At 59.0% G+C, this 27,219-nt stretch overlaps 1 protein-coding gene and 1 long non-coding RNA gene across 9 annotated transcripts; one reads left to right on the top strand and one right to left on the bottom strand.

The window, feature by feature from the left end:
- Positions 1 to 79: 79 nt before the first annotated feature.
- Positions 80 to 15,395, bottom strand: LOC111558110. 5 transcript variants are annotated; one of them, XR_006590760.1, is made up of 2 exons: positions 15,261 to 15,395; positions 80 to 2,728 (listed from the first exon to the last, which is right to left on the bottom strand). It is a non-coding gene; the product is annotated as an uncharacterized LOC111558110 (long non-coding RNA). The 5 variants fall into 5 exon arrangements; XR_006590762.1 differs by lacking the exon at positions 15,261 to 15,395 and adding an exon at positions 13,769 to 14,752; XR_006590759.1 differs by lacking the exon at positions 15,261 to 15,395 and adding an exon at positions 6,668 to 8,226.
- MEIS3 (Meis homeobox 3) lies at positions 15,396 to 26,113 on the top strand. Of its 4 annotated transcripts, none has more exons than XM_023245975.2 (13): positions 15,396 to 15,526; positions 17,179 to 17,360; positions 17,533 to 17,692; positions 17,788 to 17,838; positions 18,795 to 18,845; positions 19,031 to 19,180; positions 21,431 to 21,542; positions 21,728 to 21,873; positions 22,775 to 22,851; positions 23,069 to 23,127; positions 23,235 to 23,318; positions 23,681 to 23,743; positions 25,644 to 26,113. In XM_023245975.2, exons 1-12 carry the CDS (start codon positions 15,515 to 15,517, stop codon positions 23,728 to 23,730), a joined length of 1,134 nt encoding a protein of 377 aa, XP_023101743.1. In that variant the 5' UTR covers positions 15,396 to 15,514; the 3' UTR covers positions 23,731 to 23,743; positions 25,644 to 26,113. The 4 variants fall into 4 exon arrangements, with proteins under 4 accessions (XP_023101743.1, XP_023101744.1, XP_044903021.1 ...); XM_023245976.2 differs by having other exon boundaries at positions 19,082 to 19,180; XM_045047086.1 differs by lacking the exons at positions 21,431 to 21,542; positions 21,728 to 21,873; positions 22,775 to 22,851; ... (2 more) ...; positions 23,681 to 23,743; positions 25,644 to 26,113 and adding an exon at positions 19,484 to 20,373.
- Positions 26,114 to 27,219: the final 1,106 nt, after the last annotated feature.

Below are 27,219 nucleotides of genomic sequence, written 5' to 3' on the forward strand. Positions count from 1 at the left end.
ATTTTTAACCTTGGAGGCCACCCATCTGTTGGTAGGCCATCTGCATTTTCTTACCGTTGTTTCCTGCCCAAAGGACACACTTGGGGTGTGCGGAGTGCTGCCCACTTCTTGGGACCCTGAGGATCACCCTGCAACCCCCGTAACACCCTGCTTCCCACAGGTTTTTAGCGTCCTATCGTCCTGTTGTGCATCACCCCAACATCCCAGACCTGTTGCCCACTCCCCTTTCTCTACTCCTAGCTCATCAGCACCGGTCGTTGTCTCTTCTCTGTGATTTCTGTACAAGTTGCCATAAAACTTTGAAATTCTGCCTGAAACAAAACAAAACAAAACAGCCTTCTCGCGAGGAGTTGGGATTCTAGAGGAGGGAGCTCATGAGGTCTCTGACTGAGATTTGGGCAACTGTGAAATAGACCAGGTACTCTGGGTCTTTCCATGCAGGACACCCACGGGCACCAGCCACTCCCAAAAGTTCACACCAGCTTCCCGTAGCCACGCCCCCATTCGCCACCCAGTTTGCCTAGCCACGCCCCCGCGCCTCGCCCCGGGAGCTTTCCTAGCCACGCCCCCATTCCAGCCGCCACCAACTATTCCCTTTCACCGAGCATCTTGGGAACACAAAAGAGGAGGACCCAGATTTGCCTGATCAGAGGAGCTGGGGTTGATGGGAGTTTCCCGAATAAAGCAAGTAATTTTCTCAGAATCCTGATATAGGAGGAGGGGTGTGTGTGTGTGTCCAGGTGAAGGGCACAGCCTATGTAAAGGTGTGCGGACTTGTGAGTTACCGGCTTTTTCATACTCCTGCAAGAGGGTTGCACGAATGGAGTATGGGGTGCATGAGGGTGGGGAGTGGAGAGAGCCCAAGAGACCTTATCAGCCACTCTCAGGAGCTTCGAATGTATCCCAAAAGCAAAGGGGAGCTTTGGAAGGGATTTCAGGGGGACGGGGGGAGGGAGGGCAGGCAGTTGATGCGGTCTGATTTACATTTTCCAACTTGCCTTCTGGCTGCCTGTGAGCCCCGAGGCTGCGAGATCAGGGAGGAGGCTGGGGCGGCCAAGGAAGGGTCCTGGAGTGGGGGGGGGGGGGGGGTGAAAGGGGGTAGTGGCTCGAGATAATGGGTCAGGCTGGATGGGAGGGTTCGGAGAGAGCGCACAGGCAGGGCCCTGGCAAGAAAGAGAGAGTGCACCCAAACGGAATAGCCAGGGAGAGTTTAACGAAAGGGCTATTTTAGGGGATTAAGGCGGGGGGAGGGGAGGGGGCCAAGGTCAAGGAAAACAAGCTCGGGGAAGGTGCAGTACCCGGGGCCAGCAGTAGAGGGAGCAGTTCCACCACCCCAGCTCGAAGGCTGAAGTGTGAGCTGAAGCTACTGAGACTTGAAGGGGTGGCTAGAGCGGAGGCCCGGGGTATGGGCAGGGACAGCCCACACCCAAGAGACGGGGTGGGGGGGGCTGGAGAGTGAGCACCCCAACCTGACCCTCCTCCCGCCCACCAGTCTCCGGCTGGTGCCTTCCATTGGCTGAACTCCACCAGAAGCCAGAGGTCAACAGGTGGTGCATAGAGGTCAGCCTCTTGGGACACAGAGCGGGCGGGAGAAGGGTGGAGAGTGGGTCCGGGAAGTGGGGGGTGAGGGGTGGGGAGGGAGCCATGGTGGAGAATTTGCCACAGAGGCAGTGAGGTTTCTCCTGGGTTTGGGGAATGAAGGTGGGGATAATCTGGGGAACAGGTCTGGAGAACTCGCTGGGTACAGGTGAGTACATGCTGAGGGTGATGCCTAGGGGAACATCCAGAGACATCGGGGAAGGGGGGGTGTCCTGGAGCTCAGGGGAGGGGGGTATGTGCTTGACAGGGGCTTGGGATTTGTGGGCAGTGAGGCATCACCAAGCCACGGAGGGGGTGGGGCACAAGGAACGCGGGAGACCCGCCTGGGGGGGGCGGGGGGGGGGGAAGGACCCGCCAGAGAGGTAGGTGGGAAACCGGTGGACTGGCTCCACCTGAAGCCGAGGGGAGAGCGTTTCCAGAATGAGGGCGTGGTTGACGGAGTGAAAGGTGGGAAAACATGAGCAGTAGAAAGCGACCTTGGGATTTAGGACTGGACCGGAGCAGTTTGGTGGAGGGTGTGGGGCAGCAGGCGGGCTGATCTAGAGTGAGGAGGAGGGCGTGGAAGTCGGGGAAACTGAGGCAGAGCATGTAGACCACGCTTTGGACAACCTTGTAGAGAAAGAGGGGGTTGCTGGAGGAAGATACGGGCGTGAGCGGACTTTCCCCTCCAAGGTGGGAAGGGGTGTGGAGCAGGAGGGCATTGAATGCAGGGGCATAAGAGCATCTCACGTTCCTGGGGCCCACAGCAACGATGCCAGGCGCTGTGTCGGGTCCTCCTGCGGATCGCCCCCCCTTCTACCGGCGCAGGAAACAGGCTCGGAGAGGGGAAGCAACTTGCCCCAAGTGTCATGTCTAGAAAGGGCGGGGACGGAGGTGGCTGAGGCCCAGAGCGCCACAGGGGACCAGGACACCTATCTTACCCGGCAAGGAAATGGGCGAGCCTGGCGGCAGGAAGCTAAGACCTCAGCTTCAAAGAGCGGCACATCCAGGGCTTGGGACGTGGATGTGACGAGGGACGTGATGATGCTGCGAGTCCCACGGGAGTCAGCTCGCGAGGGATCTACATGAACTGTCACGGAAGCCAGCAAGGGCGCAAAGATTTCCTCTCTCGGTGCCTCAGTTCCCGCATCTGGAAAATGGGGATAATAATAATAACAATGGGGCTGATGGTACAGGGTTGTATGAACTTATCTATATTTTTTAGAATAATACCCAGCACATAGTAAGAACTCAGTAGATGGAAACGTTATACTTTCTGGATATTTCCAGCTTGCTCACTTTCTTAGTTCATATTCTTTCCCCTCACCCCCGGCCCCCTTTCTCCTCCCCGCCCCCCAACTCGCGGACCACAATCCCCATCCCAGAAAAGCCTCAGGACAGAGCGACGCAGACTCCCTGCAAACCGGCTGTGCCCTCTGAGTCTCCGTTGCTAAAACCCAAACGCAGGGGAGACGAATTGGGGGATATCCCCTCCTCTCCCTCTAGCCCCCCGATTCTCTGATTCACTTCACCCAGCACCTGCCCGCTCTGCGCCTGGTGCTCTGCTGGGGCCACTGCAGGGACCAGAAATGTCCCTGGACCCTGCTCTCGGCCGGCTCACAGAGCAGTGGGGGACACAGGCCGAGCAGGGTGGAAAAGGTGACGGTCAGGTCGGGGACCCGTGAGTGGAAGGGCTTTGGAGCAGGACACAGACGGCGCCGATCTGGGGGGGCTGAAGGCGTGCAGGGTGTGGGGAAATGGCCCAGGGGTGGCGCAGAACTCTGGGGCTAGCCGAGGCGAAAGTTGAGGGGCAAGGCGGGGGGTGGGGGGGTGAGGAGGGGGTTGAGTGACTTCCAGAAGCCGGAGAGGAGGGCCATCTGGAGAGGGATGCCCCCCGCCCCCGGAGCTGTGGCTCCGGTATAGGCGTGCGATCGACCCACACCCGTGGGGTGGGGCGGGGCCAGTGGGAGCTGCCGCTGGGGGGGTGGGGGGTGGGGTGAAACCCTGACCTCGCTCCGGCCCCTCCACTGGCTGGGCTCTACAGGAGTCATAGGACAGAGAAGCCTTGGACGCGTTCCATTAAGCCACGCTGGGGTAGACTGAATAATGCCCCCCAACGCACACTCACACGCACCCACACGTCCGCACGCTACTCCTGAGACCGCGTGGACACTATGTTCCCTTACACCGCAAGAGGGACTTTACAGATGTGATTAACCGCGACATCTTACCGAGCGGACCTCACCCTTGACGATGTGCGTGGGCTCTCAGTGCAACCGCAAGGGTCCTCCGAAGAGGGGGGTGGGGGGGGCGGTGATCACCGTAGGACATGGGACAAGGGAAGCGGAGGTTGGAGTCACCGGGCAGCGCCACCAGCAGAGGGACCCCGGGCGCCCCTGGCCTCTCCCCTCGAGCCTCCGCTTGACTTGAGACCTCTGGCCTCCAGGATCGTAAGAGAATAAATGCGAGTCGTTTGAAGCCCCTGGGCTGGTGGTAATGCGTTAACAGCCGCAACGACAACCAAACACAGAGACCCGCGAAGCCTTCTGCTGCCACCTCCCATCTCTCCGGACCTCAGGCACATGAGCATGTGGTGGAAATTTCTTTTCTTTTTATGTTTGTTTAGTTTTGAGAGAGACAGGGCGTGAGCGGGGGAGGGGCAGAGAGAGAGAGAGGGAGACACAGAACCCGAAGCAGGTTCCGGGCTCCGAGCTGTCGGCACGGAGCCCGACGCGGGGCTCGAACCCAGGAACCGCGAGATCACGCAGGACCTCGGCCCAGGTCGGCTACTAAACACACTCACTACGTTTTGGCGGTGTTTCCAGGCTCGAGAGTTTGTATCCTCTAGAAAGAAGCCTCGGAACCCACTTCCCCAGCCTCCTTTACATCCAGGGCACAGACATGTGAGTTGGATTCCCCAAACTGACTCACCAGCAGGAGTCCTGAATTCCAGAGGAGCACCTTGCAAAGGGGGCTCCTTATGGGTTCCACGTAGCCGGTGAGGACAGTGTGACACAGGCACCCTGTGACTTTGGGAGGGCTCACCAGCTTTAAGGAGCACAGACACAGAGGCGACATCAGCACTGCGGGGCAGGGGAAGGGGCAGGTGCAGTTATGTCGCGGTCCCAGGAGCAGGTGCAAAGGCGGGGGGCGGGGGTGCATCTAAGACGGAGATTTTCAGGGGTTATGGAAGCAGCTTCCTTGTCAGGTCACTTCTGGGCGTGGTTTGGGGCTCTCTTTCTGGAAACAGCCTCATGCCTGGTTCTCCAGGCCACTCCGTGCTCCCGTGAGCCACTCGTATCCTTCCCCCCCCCCATAAATTCCATATGGTAAATTGTATTAAGCATTAGTAAATTTGATTTGCTTTCCCGGTGGGAAAATTGTACCTTCCTGCCCCTTTGAATTCAGTAGTGGCCAAGTGACTTGCCTCAGCTAAAGAAAGAGGGCAGAGGTGATGTGTGACCCTCCTGGGTAGAAGCTTTTAAAGCCAGTGCGTACTTAGCCATGCCTCTCTCTCCTCAGCCATGGTGACGGCGTAACGTAGACACTAACAGCCCGGGGTCCTAGAGTGAGGGTGTCGTGCAGCCAGCTTGCCGTGGCCTTGTAGCTTGATCGGGAAATAAATCTGGGGCAACTGGCTGGCTCAGTCAGCAGAGCATGCATGCGACTCTTGATCTCGGGATCATGAGTTTGAGCCCCACGTTGGACAGAGAGATTACTAAGAAAGAGAAGGGGGAGCGCCTGGGTGGCTCAGTCGGTTGAGCATCTGCCTCTTGGTTTCAGCTCAGGTCAGGATCCCAGAGTCATGGGATTGAGCCCTGAGTTGGGCTCTGCTCTGAGTGTGGAGCCTGCTTAAGATTCTCTCTCTCTCTCCCTCCCTCTGCCCCTCTTCCCTGCTCAGACGTGCTCTCTCTCTCTCAAAAAGAAAAAGGAAAGAAAGAAAGAAAGAAAGAAAGAAAGAAAGAAAAGAAAGAAAAGAGTGAAAAGAAAAGAAAGAAAAAGGAAGGAAAGAAAGAAAGAAGAAAGAAAGAAAGAAAGAAAGAAAGAAAGAAAGAAAGAAAGAAAGGCTTATTTCCGTCGGCTGAGAGATTTGGGGATGTTTGTTACGGCAGCATCACACGGTCTAAAGCTGACGTGTACACTCGGCTTCTGTGGAACCAGTCACGCTCGGCCGTGTGCACCCAAGACCACAGACAGGTGCTCAGGGAACAGACTACATGGGGATTCTCAAGCCGGAGTCTGCAGGTACTGAGACCAGCGGACAGGTTTCGGGAACTCTCTGCGCTTGCCTACAAACGGCACGTGCGGGACCGTTTTCCCAGAACGGGGCTTGTAACCAATCCGGACTTTCGGATTGGTTAAGGACTCGAGAGACTCAAAGATGTTGGTCCTGGAGTCAGACGACATGGGTTCACATCCCGGCTCTCCCACTCGCAAGCTGGGCCACCTCGAGCGAGTTACTTAACCTCTCTGGGCTTGTCTCTTTGCAAAACAGGGCTGCTAATTGCCTAGAGAAGGAAGTACGTGTGAGGTGAATAGTGCCCGCAGGATGGCCCTCATCCCCTTGGCTCAGGATGGCTCACCTCCGTGACATCATTCCAACCGGAAGGACGGAGTCGTCACGCTTAAAATCTCAGGGGATGTTTCGGGGAAAAGTGGGAGAGCGGATGTCGAGGCACCGTGAGCAACGTCTAAGGCAGAAACCTTGGAGGAAGCCTGCCGAGCGGTTTCCGGGAAACTCTGACCGATCAGAACAGTGGTGCGGGGTGAAACCGACCCCGAAATTAACACCCGAGGGTCCTGGACCCGTGACACCTGCTGTTCTGAGATCGAGGCCCCGGCGGGACCCGAACTCGACACCCACTCATCCTCACCCTCATCTTTCCAAACGCCCCCCCCCCCAGCCACTGCCCCGAGTGCTTGGCCTGTTTCTCCCGAACGTTCTAGCCTGTTTCCCCCCAAAAGACCTTCCGCCTAAGACCCCGCCCCAACTGCCCCGTGTCCTACTCCTCACCCGCGGTTCCCTGAGCCTCCAAGCCCCCTGCCCTGCTCGACTCTTGCTGCGTAACAAGCCACTCCCAAAACTTACTGGCTTGAAGCAACGGGTGAGTTCTCGTGGGCTCTGTGGCTTGACCTGGGTGGTCTTGGCTCGGGGTCTGTCCCCGGACAGCGGCCGGGTGTCAGCTGGGGTCCCAGTTATCTGCAGGCCCCGCGGGGCTGGCGTCTGAGGTAACCGACACGCGTGGCTCAAAGCCTCGCCGGGCCTGCGGCCGGGAGCCCGTAACTTTCTTGACGATTCCTTGGCCTCGTGTCCCTGCGCTGCTGTCTCTCCCCGTCTCTCTGTCTCCAAAGGTCTCCGTCTCTCTTCCAGCGGCCCCCCTCCTCCCCGGGGTGGCCCAGACCGACCTCTCTCCGGCATGGCGGCGGCCAGGTTGCAAGGGAGCCACTGTAGAAGCCACCACAATGGCTCGCGTCACTTTCGACTACATTCTGTCGGTCAAAGCCGGTCACAAGATTGCCGCGGGGGAACGCAAGCGGATGCCGCCTCTTGATCCGTGGGGCGTGGGCATAAAGAGAGTCGAGGGATGGTTGGTGGCCATTCGTGGTAGGCTGAATACTGCCCTCCAAAGAGAGCCGCGTCCCAACTCCGTGAATGTCACCTTATAGGACAGAGAAGGATTTTGCCGGTGTGACCCAGTAAAAGGTCTGGGGGGCGGGGAGGGCGCCAGGAGGGGCTCAGCCAGTTAAGCATCTGACTTCGGCTCAGGTCATGATCTTGCGGGCTCGCGAGGTCGAGCCCGGCGTCGGGCTCCACGCTGATGGTGCAGAGCCTGCTTGGGGTTCTCTGTCTCCCCCCTCTCTGTCCCTCCCCTGCTTGCACTCTCCCAAAAATAAATAAACAAACAAATAAAGGGTCTTGAGACGGGGAGATCACCCTGGATGATCCAAGTGAACCCTAAACGCAGTCACGACCTCCTTGTAAGAGACAAGCAGAGGCAGCTTAGACGACACACGGAGGAGGTGGGCAAGCGGAGACGGGGGGCGGAGAGATTTGCCGACGCAGGCCTTCAAGATCGGGGTGATGGGGCCACAAGCCAAAGAACCCCGGAAGCCTCCAGAAGCCGGAAGAGGCAAGGAACGGATTCTCCCCTCGAGCCTCCGGCGGGACCGCCGCCCCCTTGGTTTTGGCTCAGAGACCCATCTGGGAATTTCTCGGCTTCCAGAACTGTGAGAGGACAAAGCCTTGCTGGTGTAAGCCCCCAGGGGGTGCTAATTGGTGACAGCTACTGCAGGAAACTGACGGGCCATCTCTCCAGCCAATTCACCGGCGCCCCTTGTCCCTTGTGGTCTGTGTATCTCTACACCTCGAACACATTGCTTTTGGATTGCGATAAAAACGCACTTTTTACCGTCTGAACCATTTGCAAGCGCACAATTCAGCGACACTTGGTGCATTCACCACCACCTGCTTCCAGAACTTTTCCGTCACTCCAAAAGGACACCCCATACCCATTTATCATCACTCCCCATTTTCCCCTTTCCCCAGCCCTGGCAACCGCTAATCAACTCTCTCTCTTTTTTAAATGTTTATTTATTTTTGAGAGAGAGAGAGAGAGCGCGTGCCCCAGCGGGTGGGGGAGGGGCAGAGAGAGGGGGACAGAGGATCCAAAGCGGGCTCTGCGCTTGATGTGGGGCTCGAACTCGTGAACCGCAAGATCGTGGCCTGAGCCGAAGTCGGACGCTCAACCCACTGAGCCACCCAGGCGCCGTCAACTCGAATCCACTTCCTGTCTCTATGGATTTGGCTCTTCTGGAGATTTCGTATAAACGGCACAGGGTTTTCGGGGTCCATCCACGTGGTACCAGGCGCCAGTAGAACTTCATTCGTTTTTATGGGTAAATACTCTTCCGTGGCACGAACACACGGCATTGTGGTTATCCGTTCATCAGCTGATGGGTGCCACGTCTTGAACTCTTTTTTTGTTGTTTCTTTCTTGGCCATGGCTCCCATGCTCGCAGCGCTGGAGGCTGGGGAGGTCTCCTCGCGGGGGTCCTCCCGAGAAATGGGACCAACAGGTTCCAAACGGAACCATCTATGTGTAGACACAGAGATAGGCTTGTTTTAAAGATTTCCTTTTTGGGGCGCCTGGGTGGCGCAGTCGGTTAAGCGTCCGACTTCAGCCAGGTCACGATCTCGCGGTCCGTGAGTTCGAGCCCCGCGTCGGGCTCTGGGCTGATGGCTCAGAGCCTGGAGCCTGTTTCCGATTCTGTGTCTCCCTCTCTCTCTGCCCCTCCCCCGTTCATGCTCTGTCTCTCTCTGTCCCAAAAATGAATAAACGTTGAAAAAAAAATTTAAAAAAAAAAAATAAAGATTTCCTTTTTAAGGAATCTCTACACCCAACGTGGGGCTCGAACTCACAACCCCCGGGGAGCAAGAGTCGCACACTGCACCAGCCGGAGCCAGCCAGGCGCCCTGATCGGTTTATTTGAAAGAACTGGTGGGGTTGTGGGGGGGGAGGGGGATGGGCTAATGGGGGAAGGGGCATGAAGGAACCTACTTCCGAAATCACTGTTGCTCTACATGCTAACGAACTTGGATGTAAATTTAAAAAATATATAAAATAAAACAAGTTAAAGTCACATGTATATATGTGAACTGAAAAAATAAAAATAAATTAATTAAATTTAATTAATTAATTAATTAATTAAAAAATGAAAAGTAAAAAAAAAATTTTTAAATAAACATAAAAAAGAATTGGCCCATGTGATTGGGAGGGGTGGCAAGTCCAAAGTCTGCAGGGCAGGTCAGCAGGCTGGAGACCCAGGGAAGCAGTGACATTGCAGCTCAAGCTGGAGGGCAGTCTGGAAGCAGATTTCCCACCTCCTCCGGGGAGGACTTCGGTCTTTCTCTCGTAAGGCCTTCAACTGATGGGGCGAGGCCCACCCACATTATGGCGGACACTCTGCTTTACTTCGAGTCAACTGACTTAAATGCTAATCTCATCGGAGAAACACCTTCGCAGCCGGTGTTTGGACCAAACAGCTCAGGCACCACAGCCTGGCCAAGTGGGCAGATATAATTCACAGGGGATCTCTCTCTTCCCCTCGCCCACCCTCTGGGCCCCCCCCCCCCACGTCCCTGCCTGGCCGCTGTCTGAGGCTGGGCTCCACAGAAGCCGGCCCAAGTCAAGGAGGAGAGGCGAGGGGCTTATCCGGGAGGTGATTCCAGGAGACGCTGGAGGGAAGGAAATCGTGAAGGGTGGGTTGATGGGCACGTCTCCCCCTGCGGGCACACAGGGTCTTAATCCTGCTGGGACCACTCCGGGAGGGTGTGGAATGCTCTCTGGGATGCCCAGCCTCAGGGTGAGGAAAGTGGGGGTGGTTTATCTCCTAACTCTGGGCTTCTTCCAGGACTTGCCCCCCCCCCGGTGCCCCCCCCCCGCCCCGGCACCTCTTGCCTTGGCCAGAGACCGCACTCTGAGGGCTGCAGGTGGCAGTGTGGGGACGGCTGCTGGGTCACAGCACAGCCCACGGGGCCTTCCGCCTTCCCTCGTCCAGTGGGGAAATGCATGGGCACCCAGAGGGGAGACATGACCATCCCTCCAGGCCCCTCCTCGGCCCCTGCTGTCCCCCTGAGGACTGAAGTCGGGGAGACCTTCCGGGCACTCAAGGCTGGGGGGAGAGAAGGGGTGGCCTTCCCTGGCCTCACTGTCTCCCAAGGCGCCTTCTCCCTTGCTCCCCCCGCCCCCCCCCCACTGCTGGCCCCCCTTCTGTGCTGCCTTCTCCCCAGGAGGCAGAGGGAAGGCACTGTCAAGGATGATGGATTGAAAGGGGCAGGTGGGGTCAGTAGAAGAGGGACCACAGGGCTGGAAGGGAAGGGGAACGGAAAAGAGGAGGGGGCCACGGACAAAGCGGAGACAAAGACGGAAGGCGACAGGAAAGTGGGCTGGGAGAGGGGGGGATCCTAGAGACTTTAAAATGCAGCGCTGAGGGAGGTGGTGGGGGGGCAGGTCGGGGTGAGGGAGCCACAGAGACAGAGACGGGGGAGAGACTGAGAGGGATGGAGACAGGGAGACAGAGAGATCGTCCGGACAAAGAGAGACAGAGACGGCCAAACGGACAGACAGACACACACACACACTCAAGACAGGGAGGCGTGTGGTGAAAGAGAGGGAGCCGGGGGACCAGAGGGAGAGGAGGAGGGAGGGGGGGAGGGGGAGGAGGAGGGCAGGGACGAGACCCAGAAAGCGGACACTTAGACACAGAGAGAAGCCGATTGGAAGGAAAAGGAGGGAAGGGGAAGGGACGGAAAGACAGGAGTGGGGTGGGGGGGGGGGGGTCGGGAGTCGTGGCCAGCGCCCCTCCCCCGCCCGGGTCAGCCATGGCTAATGGTATGATTGCTTGGTGGGGCGGCAGGCGTCAGTGACAAATGAGCCGCCCGAGTCGCCAGCTCCAGTGATGGATGGGCCCGGGAGGCGGGCGGAGGGGTGGGCGCGGGGAGGGGGGCCTGCAGGCAAGATAAATGTTTCCCTCTCCCGGAGCCACGCAGGGGAGGCGCTGGGGATTCGGGCGATGCATCCGTGAAGGGCCCTGGGGGGGGGGGGGCTGGGGTGAGGGAGACACAGAGGAAAGCAGAAACCCAGGGCCGCGGGGGCGGGGGGGGGCGCAGGAGGACAGGAAAAGAGAGAGGTGAGGACACAAAGGCCGAGAGACAGCAGTCCCCAGAGACAGAGAGAGAGAGAGGGCACAGGGGGAGACAGAGAGACCATCCAGAGACAGGGAGCCGCAGAGACGAAAAGATGGAGGGAGAGACATCTGACCCACGCCCAAGACCCAAGCGGAGACCCAGAGAACCTTCTTGTAGGATCCCTTCAACCCCGCCCCTGAGCAAGGACACAGATCCTTGCAGAGGGTCCAAGAGCGAGGAAGGAGGGAGAGAGCGGGAGAGACCGACGCTGAGCTGTTGCCGGAGGGGAAACTGAGGCAGAGAGCTTGTAGGACCACAACAGAAGACAGAGGGGCCCCTCCCTCGATTCGGAGCTGACCGTGGGGATGGCTGGGGGCCCCTGGGGATCCCAGCCGCCTGTGGGCAAAGCCCCCAGAGAGGACCGAGCCGAGGGGGAGGGTCCTCCCAGGGCTCGGGGCTCACGTGGGGGGTCCGTGCCCACCCTGAGACACACGCACCCAGAGCTGCACGCTCCCTGGGGGTCCAGATGTCACCCTCGGAGGTGCAGCCCCACGGGGCCTGAGGTCAGAGGGCGATGGAACTGGAGTGTGTGTGTGTGTGTGAGAGAGAGAGAGACAGACAGACAGACAGGCCGGGGGCAGGGCAGTGAGATGACAGCACACACTCCTCTCTCCTCCCTGCCAACATCTCCCCCCTCTCTTTAATTAAAAAGATTTTTGCCCAAGAGTCAAAGACCCTCTTCCTCGTTTGTGGGACTGGAGCGTCCCCTGAGCTCAGAGCAATGGAAAAAATGGCTCTTGTCTCTGTCCCCTCTCCGTCTCTGTCCCCGCCTGGGACCCCCACCCCTGTCTGTAGCTCAGTCCGGGCACCCCCCCCTCCCCCACTCGCTCCCGTCTCTTTCCGGGGCTGTTTCGGCCCGTCTCCAAGTCACACCCCCCTCACTGGCCTCACAGGGACACCCCGCCCCAGTTAGGACGCACTCCCCACTGGGGCTGTCACATCAGGTCACTCTTTTTGTTTTCAGGATCAGCCTGGGGAGGAGACCTCGGCCTCCCCGCCTCCCCAGGAGCAAGGCGAGGCTGGGAGCCCAGACCCCTGCCTGGCTCCCCGACCCCCCGAACCTCAGCTGAAGGCAGGGGAGGGAGGGGGACAGACAGAAGAGCTTTGCATCTTTAATTAAAAAGTGATTTAAATTAATTTTCTGCTCCAAAACCCCTATCTGGGGGGCGGGGTGTGTGGCAGTGATTAAAAGCCTTTGGGCCCCCTTCGCTTCCGCCTCCCTTAAAGGGCCAGCGTCACCCGAGGGAAAGTGGCGAGGGGCAGCTTCAAGGGCAGTGAGCGCCCCCTGGCACAGGGGACCCCAGGTTCAGCCAAGGCCCCGGGGGGGGGGGGCCCGGCTCTCCCTGGTTTAACCATTTCGCTTGCGTCCTTTCCCCCCCAGCCCGTTGCCCACCCAGCAGATGGGGAGGCTGAGGCTTCGGGAGAGAAGGGTCGGAGGTGGCTCTGGACCCCAGGTTTCCTGGAGGAGACCCAGAGGTGGCCAGGCGGGAGGGCCGCGTGGCGTGCCGAGAGGGGTCCAAGGACAAGTCAGGGACCCAGAGACAGACAGGGTCAGAGATCCTGTGTAGCACAGAGACTCCGGAGAGAGTGGAGGGTTCTGGGTTGCAGCTGGGCCCTGGGGCAGTGGGGGGAGAGGAGGGGACCTTCCCAGGGGCAAGGGGGCCAGGGCCATGGTCCTCGCCCTCCTCAGAGCCCTCGGGCTGGGAAGTTCTGCCCCGATTTCTCCTGCTGTAGTTCCAGCTGTCTCGCCCCTGCCCGCGGCCTGGGTGGTTTGGTTTCATTTCCACCAGCCCGGAGGACGGAGAAGCGGACTGCGGCAGAGCGGAGCTGTTTATGAGGGTCATAAAAATATCCTTAGCGAGCCCAGCGGGGGTGCTGCCTCCAACCCTCTCCCAGGGCCCCCCCTCCTCCCTGGATCTCTGTCCCCTGCCCCCAAGTTTCTGCCCCCTTCTGCCTGGATCTCATGTCATCTCGTCTCTCGGGAGTGACGGTTGGTAACTTTTGGGGGCCTAGTATCCCCCTTTGTGACAACAGGAAGAAAGCAACGGGGCCGTTTCCCCGGGAAAGGAGCACACAGGCCCCGAGCCCAGGGAGTTCATGGGCCTCCTGACACCCATTCGTTCATCCCATCCCCCGGGGACTCTGAGGACACCAAGCCAGCGAGACAATGAATCCCAGGTGTCTCTCTCCTGCCCTCCCTGGCCTCCTCACTTCCTCCGCCACACCAGGCACATTCCTGCCCCAGGCCCTTTGCACCTGCTGTTCCTCTGCTTGGGCTGATCTTCCCTCCGAGGTGCACACGGCTCCCTCCGTCACCTTCTTCAGGTCTCTGCCCAGATGTCACCCCCTCTGAGGCCCTCCCCGTCCAGCTTACACCATCTCCTCTGTCCTGCTTTCTCTCAGAACACTTGTCACCTCGGGCATTATTCTAAACTTACGCACCTACTTACTGGTCTGTTCTCTCTCTCCCTCGCCATCGCCATCGCCGATAGAACGGGAGCTCCAGGAAGCCAGGAAGTTTGTCTTTTCCCCCTGTTATGTCTCCAGAACACCACCCAGCACACAGTCGGGGCTCGGTATTAATTTCGGTCGCAGAAACCTGCTATATCTCATTAGAACACTAGTCGCAAAGGCTGTCGGGGTCCCGGATCCTCCAGGAATCCGATAAAAACTGCGGGCCTGCTCTCCGAGATATGTGAGCAGCACATGATTTACCCTTAACTCTGGAGAATCCACAAACTGAGAGCGGGGTGGGGGTGGGGGTGGGGGGGCCGTCCTGTAAAAGGCAGGGGTCGAAAATGGGCGGGGGGGGGACAGAGGGATACCCCCGGGCCTGCGCACACCCGGCGCTGACCCTCGGATGGTCCAAGGCCCAGCCTCGGTGTGTACAAAGTCCCGCGGACCCACAACCCGGAGACTCACCATATTCAGAGATAGAAACAGCACTTGGAAATCTTAAACACACCCGCATCCCCAGGCATGGGCCCACAACCAGACACACAGACACAGCCGGGGACACACGCAAGCACACACACACACACACACACACACACACACACAGATGGCCTCACACCCGGGCACATGAGCATCCCTGTCTCCCAGGGGAGGGAAGTTAGGGGGCCCAGAGCAAGAAGAGAAACTAAATTATGGGGTCCTCTCCTCGGTCTGATCTGTCTGCTAGAGAGACAGAGAGAGAGAGAGAGTGAGAGAGGCAGGCAGACGGACAGAGACAAAGAGAGGGAGAGACAAAGAGACAGAGAGACAAAGAGGGAAGGACATGGGGAGAAAGCGAGAGCGGCGGGCGGACGCGGGGGAGCGCGGCGCCGGGCCCCCCCTCCCAGGGCCGGAGCAGGGAAGGGCGGGGAGCGCAGGGAACCGGCCGACGGACAGAGACCTGTGGCGGCCGCCGGGCGGGAGGCGGAGGAGGCCCGGGCAGGGGGGGGGGGGGGGAGAGGGCGCCGCGGAGTGGGGCGGGCCGGGGTGGGGGCCGGGGGACCGGCGACCCGGGGAGACCCCGACACAAAGGCGGCCCCGGGAGCGCGGCGGCGGCGCGGGGGGAGGGGCCCGGCCGCCCCCGCCCGCCCCGCCCGCCCCGCCCGCGGCCCAGCCACCGGCGGACAGCGGGTTAAGCATCTCGATGTGGAACTTCCGGATGTGACCGCAGAGAGAGGGAGAGACCGGGAGAGACCGGGAGACGGGGAGAGACCGAGCGGCCCCGCCGCCAGCATCACCCTCCCCTCCCCCGGCCCGCCGCCCCCTCCCCCGCCCGGGGCCCCCTCCCCGCCCCACCCCCCGCGCGCCCCCCACCCCCGCTCCCCCCTCGGCATCCCCCCACCCCCTCCGCCAGCCCTGCCGATCCTCCCGGGCCCCGGGGGAGGGAACTGGGGGCCCGGGGAGGGGGCCTCGGGCGACCGCCCCCCCCCGCCCCACTCACCCCTTCCCTCGCCGGCATGAGCCCCTCGCCGTGACCCCCGCGGTGGGGAGGGCGCCCGGGGTCCATGCTCGCAGCCTCCGCGCTGCCCGGCGCCGGCCACTGACGACGGTGGGGGTGGGGGGGCCGGGCCCCCAGCCTCCTGCCCCACCCCCTGGCGTCGGCACCGCGGCCCGTCGGGGGCCGCTGCCCCGGGCTGCGCCCGCCCCGCCGGCCAGGCCCTGGAGGGACCCGGGAGCTGCCGCCGGCGTCAGCCCATGGCCCGGAGGGTAGGTCTGAGGGCGGGCGCCCGGCGCCCCAGCCCCGCCGCGCACCCCAGCCCTGCACCGCCCCCGCCCCGGCGCTCCGGGCCCCCGTCGGCCCATCCCGCCCTCTCCTCCACCTCTTTCTCTGCCTCCCCTGCCTGTGCCCCGGGTCTCCTCCTGTCTCCTGTCTGCCCCGGCGCTCCCCTCTCTCCGCCCCCGGGTCTCCCGCTCTATCTCAGGTCCTTTATCCTACCCCTTCCTTCCTCTTCTGCCCTCCCCAATCCTTCCCCGCGGTCTACTTTTGTTCCAAGTCCCCCTGAGGGGTCGGGGTGGGGACAGTGCTGGGAGAAGGGGGTGGGGGGGGGTGGGGGTCTGGCCAGGCCGGGCTTCCATGGTCCATGGTCCTGGGGATGGGGAGATCAGAGGAGACGGGCGAGGAGGTGAGTACGCACCTTTGGGGGCGGAGGGGGTGGGAACACGCAGGACGGAAGACCCTTACTGCACATCTTAGGAGGCGCGAGGAACCGCGGGGAACAGTCGGGATTCAACTTTGGGGCTCAGGAGAAGTTAGGAGAGGACGACGAAGAGAAAGACGGAGAGAGGGACCCACGCACGCAGAGCCTGGCATCCCGCGGGGGCCAGGGCGCCCCACGGCAGGAAGGCTGGCGCGCCTCTGAGTCTCTTGGCCTCTTTGAGCCTCAGTCTCCTCCTGCCCGAGGAGAGGGTTTGGCCTGAGTGGCTTAAGGTCCCTCTGGCCCCCGCCGCGTGTGTGTGCGTGTGTGTGTGTGTGCGTGTGTGCGCGCGCGCTTCTGTAATGACAGTCGCTCTTCTTGCGGCGGGTGGCACCGGTGGGTTTGCCGCGGTTGCGCGGGGTTACACCCGGTTCAACAAGTGTTTGCGGAACGTGTGCCTGGCGCTGTGCTCCGTGCCTCCGTCGTTCATGCACGCATGCGCGGAACGTCTGGGTCGCTCATTCATTCGCTCGCCCACTCAGTCCTGGGCCTTGGCGGGAGGGGGTAGGTTCATAGGCGGGGTGGGGTGTGACACGTTGTTAAGGGACACTCAGATGTGCATATTTGACAACTGTGAGATGAAACTGAAGTAGGGAGGGGACAGTGCACACACACACATATATGCATAAATGATGTGCTGCTTTTATGGGAAGGGTCCCGGAGTGAGCCTCTCTCTCTCTGTCTTTCTCTCTGTCTCTCCCTCCTGTATCTCCTCCCCTCCATCCCTCTCTTTCCTCACCTCTGTCTCTGTCTTGCATCCTGCCCCCAGACTCTCGGGATCTCTCCACGGCTCTCTCCCCTCCTCCCTCCTGTCCCTGCTCTGGGAGGAGCTGACAGTTACCAGCCAGCTGATCCCTGACCCCCACCCTCACCCTCAGACCTGAGACCTGGGTCAGTCTCTCTCCTCTGGACCCTCCTGCCCACACACCAAGAATCTCTGACGGGACATTTTCACAGACCAGGGGTATAAGGGAAGACCCTGGGACAGGGCTCTCAGTTCCAAAGAGAAAGCCCCGTGGGACATCTGGGGTCCAAGGCGGCTGGGCTCAGACACAGGGAAAGAAAGGGCTGGTTCCTGAGGGCAGGGAGAGCATCTCCTGGGTGCCAGGGTAGGGAGGTTTCCTGACGCCTCCCTGGGGCTCTCTCCCTCTCACCTCCCCCCAGTACGATGAGCTGCCTCACTACCCAGGCATCGTGGACGGCACTGCAACCCTGGCTGGCTTCTCGGAGGCAGTGGCCGCGGCACCGAGAGCCCCCGGGCCCTATGGCCCACACCGGCCTCCCCAACCCCAGCCCCCGGGCTTGGACAGTGATGGCCTGAGGAGGGAGAAGGACGAGATCTATGGGTGAGTGGGGACAGCTCTCGGGATGCGGGCCCCCTCTTCCGTGTCTCTGACTCTCTCGCGCTGTCTTGATCTCTCCATCTCTTCCCCTGGGTCTCCTGTCCTTCTCCCAGGTGCTCCGTCCTCCACAGGCCCCTGGCCTCCCCTCATGAGCCTTCTCTCCTGCTTCCCCTAGACACCCGCTCTTCCCGCTGCTGGCCCTGGTCTTTGAGAAATGTGAATTGGCCACGTGCTCGCCCCGAGACGGGGCCGGGGCTGGGCTGGGCACACCTCCAGGCGGTGACGTCTGCTCCTCTGACTCCTTCAACGAGGACATTGCTGCCTTTGCTAAGCAGGTAGGCACCCCCGTCTGCTCTGAGCCGGGACAGCCAGTGAGGAGAGGAGGGCTGGAGACAGGACGCGCCCTCTCCGGCTTCTCTCTTCCTTCCAGGTCCGCTCCGAGAGGCCCCTCTTCTCTTCCAACCCGGAGCTGGACAATCTGGTGAGATCTGGGCCCTCCCCAACGCTCCCTCCTCCGCAGGGGTCTCCTGTCCCGCCCTCCACAGCCCTGGGGTTCGTTGTGGGAGCGGAGAGGAGATCACCTGACCCCCTTTCTCAAATAGTGATCGTTGTTGCCCGTTTGCAATGACTATAGCCAAGAGTTTGAGAACGGGGACCGATGGCCTGGGTTCAAGTCCAAGCTCTGCCACCCACTAGTTCTGTGAACCAGGGCAAGTAGCTGCGTCTCCTTGTGCCTCAGTTTCCTAGCTAGTGGCAATTTCTATCCTGTAGGGCTGTTGTGAGGATATAATGAGCTAAAAAGAGTCAAGCACTTAGATCAGTGCCTGGCACCGAACAGAGACTCAATAGGCATTGGCTGTTCTATCGGTCAGGACGAGAGCCTACCCCAAAATGAGGGCAGGGACTTGGCTGCGAAGGGGAGAGGAGAGAGGAGAGAAAGGAGAGGGAGAGGGAAGGAGAAATACCCTGGCCTCTCTCTTCCTTTTGGTTTCCAGCTCCCGCCGGGGCTTCCTATTGGCCGAACCCTTTGGCAAAGGAGTCTGGGAAATGTAGTTCGCAGGCAAAGGGTGGGAAGTGGAGCAGGGGACAAGATGGGGTATTTCCATTATAGCCTACGTTCCTTCTCTCCTCTTGCGATGGATCCTTTCCTGTCTCTGCCCCTCTTGCTTCTCTTCGTCTCTGACTCTCTAACATTCCATCTTCCCGTAATTCTGGGTCTCCGTCTCTGTTGCTCTCTGCCCCTGTGGTTCTGTCTCCCTCTGTCTCCCTGTCCTCTGTCTCTGTCATTCTATCTCATGCTTCCCGTTCCTCCGTCTCCTTTTCTCTCCTTTCTCCTCCTCCTCCTCCTCTCGTCCTTCTCCCTCCTTCTCTCTCTTTCTTCCCCCGCTCCTTCCCTCCCTCTCCCCCCTCCCCGTCCCTTCCTGTCTCCTTCTGCAGATGATACAGGCCATTCAGGTGCTCCGGTTCCACCTGCTGGAGCTGGAGAAGGTGAGTGCTTCCCACTCCCCTCACACCCTCGCTTGTCCCCTCCCCCCATCCCTGCTCTTCTCGCCCCCTCCATCCCTCCTTCAGGCTCTCTGCCCACTGGAGTTGGAGCCGAATGCTGCCCCCGTCCCTGTACACCCCAGCCCTGGCCCCCGGGTGGCCCCCCCAGTACCCCGGTGCCCCCCCAGGTCCACGACCTGTGCGACAACTTCTGTCACCGCTACATCACCTGCCTCAAGGGAAAGATGCCCATCGACTTGGTCATCGAGGATCGGGATGGCGGCTGCAGGGAAGATCTCGAGGACGACCCGGCCTCCTGCCCCAGCCTCCCGGATCAGGTGGGCCGGGGATGGGGCACCAGGCGTCACCCCGCAACCAAAGCCGTGAGCAGGCACAGCTGGGCCACAGCGTGGGGGCGTGCACACCACCCAGACTCAGCCACAGTCAGACATGTGGGACCACAGGGCTCGTGCCCCCCGGCGCGGCGGCTACACAGACCGGGACCCGGCCGGACGACAGTGCATGAGCGCGCACACACGCACAGGCACACACTCGCGCCAACAGACCACCCGTAGACTCGGCTACACCCACACACCCTACCGACACCCGCGACGATGATACCACATGATACCTGCCCCCAGATACAGGCACCCGGCCACAGCACAATGACACAGACCCGGGCGTGCCGCACGCAGCAGACACAGACGGGCCCCGAGGACCTTCTGCCCCACAACTCTTCATCTGCACCTGCTGAGCGAGAGCCCCACGGCCGTGGGGCCGGTTACAACCCACTCAGAGGCCCAGCTGTGTCCCGCGTCTTCGCACAGCCTCCGATGCACACCCAGGCCGATCATCCGGCCCCACAGAGTCGCAAAGCCGCCCGTGTCGTAATCCACACACGCTGTCTCGCAAACGGGACAACCGGCCGCTCGAACAACAGCCACCAACTTAGAAAACTGGGGCCCTGTGATAGTCACACACAGCCAGCTGGCCGTCTCAAAGAGTGATGCAGCCGTGCTCCAATGCTGTCGCGTGTCCCAGCTGTGCCCATGTAGCTCACAGCCACACCACAGCCGCCCCCTCTCTGGGGTCAACCATCCCATCCCGGGCAGAGACGCGAGCACACTGACGCGTGCCACACCACAGTTTCAGGACCGCTTCAGGCACACCGATGTGGGTGCTCACCCCAGCATCCCATCCGATCTGGGGCTACCCCTGGAGCCACGCTCAAAAGCCTTCAGACTGATGATTCTCCAGTTTGCACGCCCGCCCGCAGTGCGCTCGAACGCACAATTCCACGCAGACATACCAAACCCTCAGAAACCTTCTCTGAGCGGCAGCGTCCCCAGCTCAGCCCCCGCAGGACACAGAGGATGCACCCACACTGGGCCGTTTGGGGAGGGACTGTTTACAAAGCAGCGAGCGGGGTCAAGGGCAATTAGTGGGGCAGGTGGGGGTACCCTGGGGGTTCAACAAGAGCTGAACCCACCCAACCTGCCTCCCAACAATTGAACTGATCCCTCAAACCAAATGCCAAAGAGGTCTTGATTCGGTCTGTTTGGGTGGGTCCGCCTCCTGGGACGCAGAGTGGGGATGGGGGTGGTGAGGGTACATCCAAGGCATTCTCAAGTGCCTCCTAGTGTGTTGGAGTTCGGATAGAGGAAGCACAACCCAGAATTTCCCTGATGGGCAACTCAGAGAACCACCCCCCTCAATCTCTGAAAACTGGAAGTTGGTTTTTTGTTTTTTTTTTATCCCCCGTAAGTTTAGCGCAAACTCATTTCACAGCAAAATCTGACCTGAACTAACGAGGGGCTATTTATAGCCTTTATTTATTCCACTTCGTTAAATATTCATCCGTTTTGCTGCAGAAATGTTAATGAGTTTGATGACGAGGTGAAGTCCCAGACCCTAGGGGTGTTATGAAATACGCAGTGTGTGCACGGATTTACTGTCTAAAAACGTGAAGAGTTCTGGGGCGCCTGGCTGGTTCAGTCGGTACAGTATACGCGACTCTCGATCTCGGGGTGGTGGGTTCGAGATTACTTTTAAAAATGAATAAATAAGGGGCGCCTGGGTGGCTCAATTGGTTGAGCGTCCGACCTCGGCTCAGGTTATGATCTCGCTGTCCGTGGGTTCGAGCCCCGCGTCGGGCTCTGGGCTGCCCTCTCTCTCTGCCCCTCCCCCGCTCACGCTCTGTCTCCGTCTCTCTCAAAAATAAACATTAAAAAAAATTATAAAAATAAATAAAAACGTGAAACACTCTGAATTCTGAAACACTGCTGGCCCCCAAGGATTTCAGATAAGGTGCCCTAGATCTGTATAAACGCCTCTTCCCCGGGTGATTGCTATGTGTCTTTATGTAAATTAACTCCTTGAGTCCTCACCCTGCTCTGCGAGGTGGGGAGAGTTTATTGTCTTCCGTTGAAGACACAGAGGCACAGAGAGGTGAAGCGACTTGCCCAAGGTCACACAGCCAGGAAAGAGGCAGGAACAGGCTCTATTTACACTCAGGGGTCCCAGCTCCAGAGCCCCTGGTCTCAGCCACTGTGCTACATTGGTGCTGACCTCCAACTTTTGTTTTCCAGAATAATACTTGGATTAGAGACCATGAGGACAGCGGGTCCGTACATTTGGGGACCCCGGGTCCCTCCAGTGGGGGCCTGGCCTCCCAGAGTGGGGACAACTCCAGTGACCAAGGTAAGAAGCTTGGGAGGTGGAGGACAAGTGTGGGAGTCAGTCTGAGGATTGGAGTTAGACAGCAAGTAGGACTTCCACAGGCGCAAGGACAACTGGGGTGTGGAGCAGTCTCGTGGGTGAGGGTTCTGGGTCTCTCTGGTGCCCCCCCTACTGCCCACAAGCACGGCATGCCTGTCCTCCCCCAGGAGACGGACTAGACACAAGCATGGCCTCTCCAAGTTCTGGGGGAGAGGACGAGGAGCTGGACCAGGAGCGGCGGCACAAGAAGAGAGGAATCTTCCCCAAGGTGGCCACCAACATCATGAGGGCCTGGTTGTTTCAGCACCTCTCGGTGAGAGCCCCGGGCCCAGGGGCAGCATGGGCTTAGAGAGGGAAGGCGCATGGTTGTGTGGAGACTGAGGCCCCGAGAGAGACCCCGAGATGGGAGATCCAGGCACAGGGGAAATGTTGAGGGCGAACCTCAAGGGGAGGGGGACTGGCAGGATCAAGCATCCGTGAGCGCTCCCTGTATGTCAGGTGCTTGCTGCTAAGGGCTCTGAACTCATTCAGTCCTGACCTCAACCCCCCACCCCTTTGTTGCCCCCACTCCCCTCTTCCCATCACCACCCGGCCAAAACAAAGCCTGCGAAGATAGGGCTGTGGGTGGCTCCATTGTGCAAAGGTCTTCTAGCCAGAAGTGGGTTCGGAAGCAGGCAGCTTGGCCTTAACCAGTGCGCCGCACTGCCTCATGGGGAGAGCTGGGGGGGGGGGCGGTGGGAATAGAGACAGGAAGAGAGTCAGGGAGAGGCTGAAACAAAGAGAGAAATGGAGAGATGTGGGGTGGACTGGATCAGAGCAGGGTAGACACAGGGAGAGAGGCACAGGGGGACTGAGAGAGGGAGAGGGATTGGGACAGGGAAGGACACACACAGGAACCCGCGACAGAAACTCCGAGAGGGCTGGTGCTGGGCTCTGCCTCCTTTCCGGTGCTGGAACCCCCAGCTTCGGTCTCCCTAATGAGAGCTGGCCAATTAGCCTGTAATTGCTGGAAGAGGCGGGGGCGCTCACGGGCATAATTGCCCGAAGCTTGGCTTCTCCGCTTCCTTCCATTGGGCCTTGGGGGAGCGTGGAACAGCTCAGACGAGCTTTCTCCTGGCCCTGCCCCAGCCTGGGCTCCCCATCCCCATGGGGCCAGGCCTTGGGGGGTCAGATGGCAGCTGGGCAGGCAGGGTGACTCTTGCTGGTGGCCACAGCACCCGTACCCCTCGGAGGAGCAGAAGAAACAGCTGGCTCAGGACACGGGGCTCACCATCCTGCAAGTCAACAACTGGTGAGTGACCTAGGAGGCCTGCGCGGTCCGTGGGCCCGCCCGGGGTGGGAGGCCAGGCGCTGTCCGCGGTGCTGACGGAGGCCGCGAAGCCCCTGGGAGCCTCTCTTCTCCCCTCCCCTGTCCCCGTCCTCTTTTCCAGCTCTGTCTCGGGTGTTCATTGCTGCCTCTCTCCTATTCCCTCTTTACACCTCCCTCTGTTTCCGTGACCCCCTCCCAGGTTCATTAACGCCCGGAGACGCATCGTGCAGCCGATGATAGATCAATCCAACCGCACAGGTACAGGGAGAAGGCGGGGAGAGAGGGTCAAGTGTTCCCCGGGGAGTGTCAAGGCTGGGACCCGCACACCCTGGGGCTCAGCCTGCACCCCTCAACCTCCCTCGCAGGGCAGAGTGCAGCCTTCAGCCCAGAGGGCCAGCCCATGGGGAGCTATACGGAAGCTCAGCCACACATGACAGTCAGGCCTCCAGGTAAGGCCCTGCCCCTTAACTAGGCCACGCCCCCAACACACCCCAGGCCCCTCCTCTAAATGATGATGCCCCACCTCTTGGGATTAACTTCAAGAATAGTACTTCATTCGCATAACAGTGGAGCTGGGGAGACAATTGTAGATTTCCAGATGCCCACCTTTTCTTAGCCGAATTCGCTTCTTCCAGGCTCTGCCCATCCATTGGAAGGCTCTACTTTTCCTCAAAGGACCAGTCCTTTCTTAAATGATGACTCAGTCGGTCTCGATAGACAGATCCCCTGGGGAAGGAGCAGGCAGGAAGGATTTAGGGGCATATGGGGATGTCTGGTGAAGAACCACTAACCCTCCTCTTTTGTCTTCCAGGGCCGATGGGGATGAGTTTGAACTTAGAAGGAGAGTGGCATTACCTATAGATTCAGGACAAGTGTAAGTGTCCAATGTCTAGGGGCACTGGGTTGGGGGTTGTGTGGCTCTCAAACCTTGGTAAGAACTCCAGATTCCAATATTCCTCCAACCCAGAGCAGGGTCAGCAGGGGTCCCTGAACTGAGGGTTCCCCAAGGCTTAGTGGGAAGATGATTCAACTGTCCATCCATCCATCAACTCATTCACCCGTCTCTGTATTTATCCATCCATCAATCACCCACCTACACACTACCCATCCAAAATATATCCACTCCCTATCCATCCAACCACACATGCGCCCACTTATCCATGCATTCGCTCAGCTACCTCCCTCCCCGTGATCCATCTATGCAGGCAACTACTACCTGTCTTCATCAGAAAATACATCTACCCACTCATCCACCCACCTCCCCATTGGTCCACCCACTCGCGTATCCACCTAGAATGCACTCACCCACCTACCTTCTCACCCATTCATCTGCCCACCTAACCATTCATACACCTCCAATATATGTTAAACCCTCGTTCCACATCCTGACCAGCCTCCGGTAGGATCCTGCTCTTGAGAAGATTCTGGGCTTGTGAGGAAGTGGACATCAGAAACGAATGACAGTCCAGAACAACAGCGAAAACAATATAACACAGCTTGCTCAGAGGAGGGAGACATCACTCATCCCTGAGATATTAGGAAATATTTTATAGAGGAAGTGACTTGTGGGTAGGGCATTGAAGGATGAATAGGGATCCAATGGGGAGACAAGGGGGGCAAGGTAGTAGGGTGCATTCTTTTATGCTCCCAGGTCTTAAGACTTTAGAGCATCTTCCCACTTAGTCTTCATAAAAACCCCAAATTTGGGGGGAAAATTATTCTTATTTCCATGTAACAGAGGAGAAAAGTGATGCTAAGAAGAGGTCACTTGGGCAGGTTCACTTGGCTCAGAAAAGCAAAGGGAACAGCATGTGCAAAGCCCCAGGGTTGAGAGGCTTCCTGGAATTTCTAAAACACAAATCAGATCTTGACTCTCTCTATATTAAGACTCTGAAAGCCAAAGTCTTTACTTTAGCACTGCTTCATTCATTCATTCACTCATTCACTCATTAATTTAATGCACATTCTCTGAGCATTTCTGTACCTTGCCCCCATAGGGCTCACTGTCCAGTGGGGGAGACAGACCTGTCTTCAGACAGTGATGTCCCAGAGTGGGCAGGGCTGGAGTGACGGAACCCAAGAACTGAAGGAGCCCAGAGGGGGCATCAGACCCAGGCTGGAGGGTTCAGGGAAGACTTCCTGGAAGAGGGGACTTGGAGCTGAGACCAGGAGAATGGAAGGAGCGAGGCAGGAAAGGAGAGAACAGCATATGCAAAGGCCCAGTGCACTTAGAAGCCTCACAGCTATGAGATAGCACCCAGTCACAGCCATGAGGGGAAGGGAGGACTGGGCTAGGCTTCCACTGGCAAGCTGGGTGGATGAGTAATGAACTCAGGTCCAACAGAAAGGCTGGGAGATGGGAGTGGAGACCTAGGAGGACTTAGGCATGGAGGGGCATGGGGACTGGAGCCTGGGAAGGAAAGAGGGACAGGTTTGTTCAGGGACTGGCAGTGGGAGGTCAGTGGGGGTCTCAGCTCTGCCCTGACCACCGAGGACAGGTGTGGCCTGGTCTGAATGTCAGGAGAACCTCGGGGAGGTGAGGGGTCTTGGTCTGTCTCTCTCCCTGTCTTCCTTTCTCTTTCTTGGTCTTAATTGTCTTGTCTCTTTTTCCATCTCTGTCTCTATGTCTTCCTTTTCCACTTCTGTTCTGCTTCCCTCCCTCCCTCCCTCTGCATTTCTCTTGCTATGGGGCTGATGGGGGCTGCAGAGAGGGACTGATGTGGAGCTAGACCCCTCCCCACTTCCTGACTTGGCCTCTTGTCCCCTGTTCACAGACCCCAGCCTCCGGACTGTGACCGCCAGGCTCACACCTGGTCCCGGTCCCTGCCTGGCCCCCTGACTTCAGGACCCCACCTCCTAAGGCCCCCAACGCAATGCCTACCTCCCTGGGGCCCCGCCGGGACATGGGGGCCTGAGCGCCCACTCGAGGGGCTCTCAAGGACAAAGACAAGGCCTCCAGGCCCCGCGCCCCACATCTGCCCTCACCTCTGCCTCGAACCCAAGCTGAGATCCTGGGCCTGGGTCTTCAGAAGGTGGTGGTTGGGGATCCCCCTGCCTCCAGGCTAGAGAAGGGACTGGAGGTGGGCTGGGGCTGTCAGGGAAGGAGGGTCAGCTGGATCCGACATTTGGGAGAGGCCCCCTCACCCTCCAGCCCACTCCCTCCCCTTCTCTCCCCTACCTCCCTTCACTGATGTCTTCTACTTTTTTTTTTTTTTAATGATAAAGTCTTAAAAACAAAAAGCCACCGATCTGAATTCTTGTGTCTCTTTTGAGATTCAAATACTCATCAATTTGAAGCACCTGAATGACTATAATAATAATTGATACTCTCTCTCCCTCCCCGCCCCCTCCTGCTCTGCTCTCTCCTGCTCTCCTCCTGCGCTCCCACCCATGGCTTTGTGGTTTAAAACGCCAACTTTTTTTTAGCTCATTATTCTATAGGTTGGTACTACACTCTGCTGGGCGGTTCTTGGGATTTCAAAACAGGGCTCTCCTGTGTAGCATGGCTGGCGACAGGTCAGCAAGGGGGCTCCGCTGGCTGGCAGCGAGGCCACAGGAGTGACTGGACCTCACGATGACATTGATGAGAAGGCGGTCTGGTTAACTGGACCCCAAGAGAGAACAGAAGGGCCCAAGGCCTCCTGAGGCCCTGGCTCTGACACCTGGTTATCTTGGCCACAAGTCTCAAGACCGGCCCGGATTCAAGGGAGGAGACGCAGATTCCACCCCTTACAGGGCGGGGAAGGGGGGCTGCGAACTCACAGCACAAGCGATGGGGAGGAATGAAGAATTATGGCCGCTTTTGCATCCCTCTCCCACACTGTGGCTCACAGATGACTTTTCTTCGTCTGTCCCATGGGAGATAAATGCAGTTACCCAGAACGGTCCTTGGAAACATGTATGTGTGGCCAACAGACCAGACTCCAGCCCAACGTGCCTGGGTTCAAATCCCGGCTCTGCCCCTTACCAGCCCCATGATACTCACTTGGAACACGCAGACCTGAGCTTGGAAACATGAGGCCCTCAGAGGCCATCTCAAACCACCACTCACTCAATACTCATCTTTTTTTTTCTTAAGTTTATTTTTTTTTAATTTTTAAAAATATTTTTATTGAATTTTGAGAGACAGAGAGACAGAGTGAGAGCAGGGGAGGGGCAGAGAGAGAGAGAGAGAGGGAGACACAGAGTCTGAAGCAGGCTCCAGGCTCCGAGCTGTCAGCACAGAGCCCGACGCGGGGCTCGAACTCATGGTCCGTGAGATCATGACCTGAGGAGAAGTTGACACTTAACTGACTAAGCCACTCAGGCGCCCCCTTATTTATTTATTTTGAGAGAGACAGAGGGTGCGTG

The sequence above is a fragment of the Felis catus genome, chromosome E2, assembly GCF_018350175.1.
Source record: "Felis catus isolate Fca126 chromosome E2, F.catus_Fca126_mat1.0, whole genome shotgun sequence".
Classification (NCBI taxonomy): Eukaryota; Metazoa; Chordata; class Mammalia; order Carnivora; family Felidae; genus Felis; species Felis catus.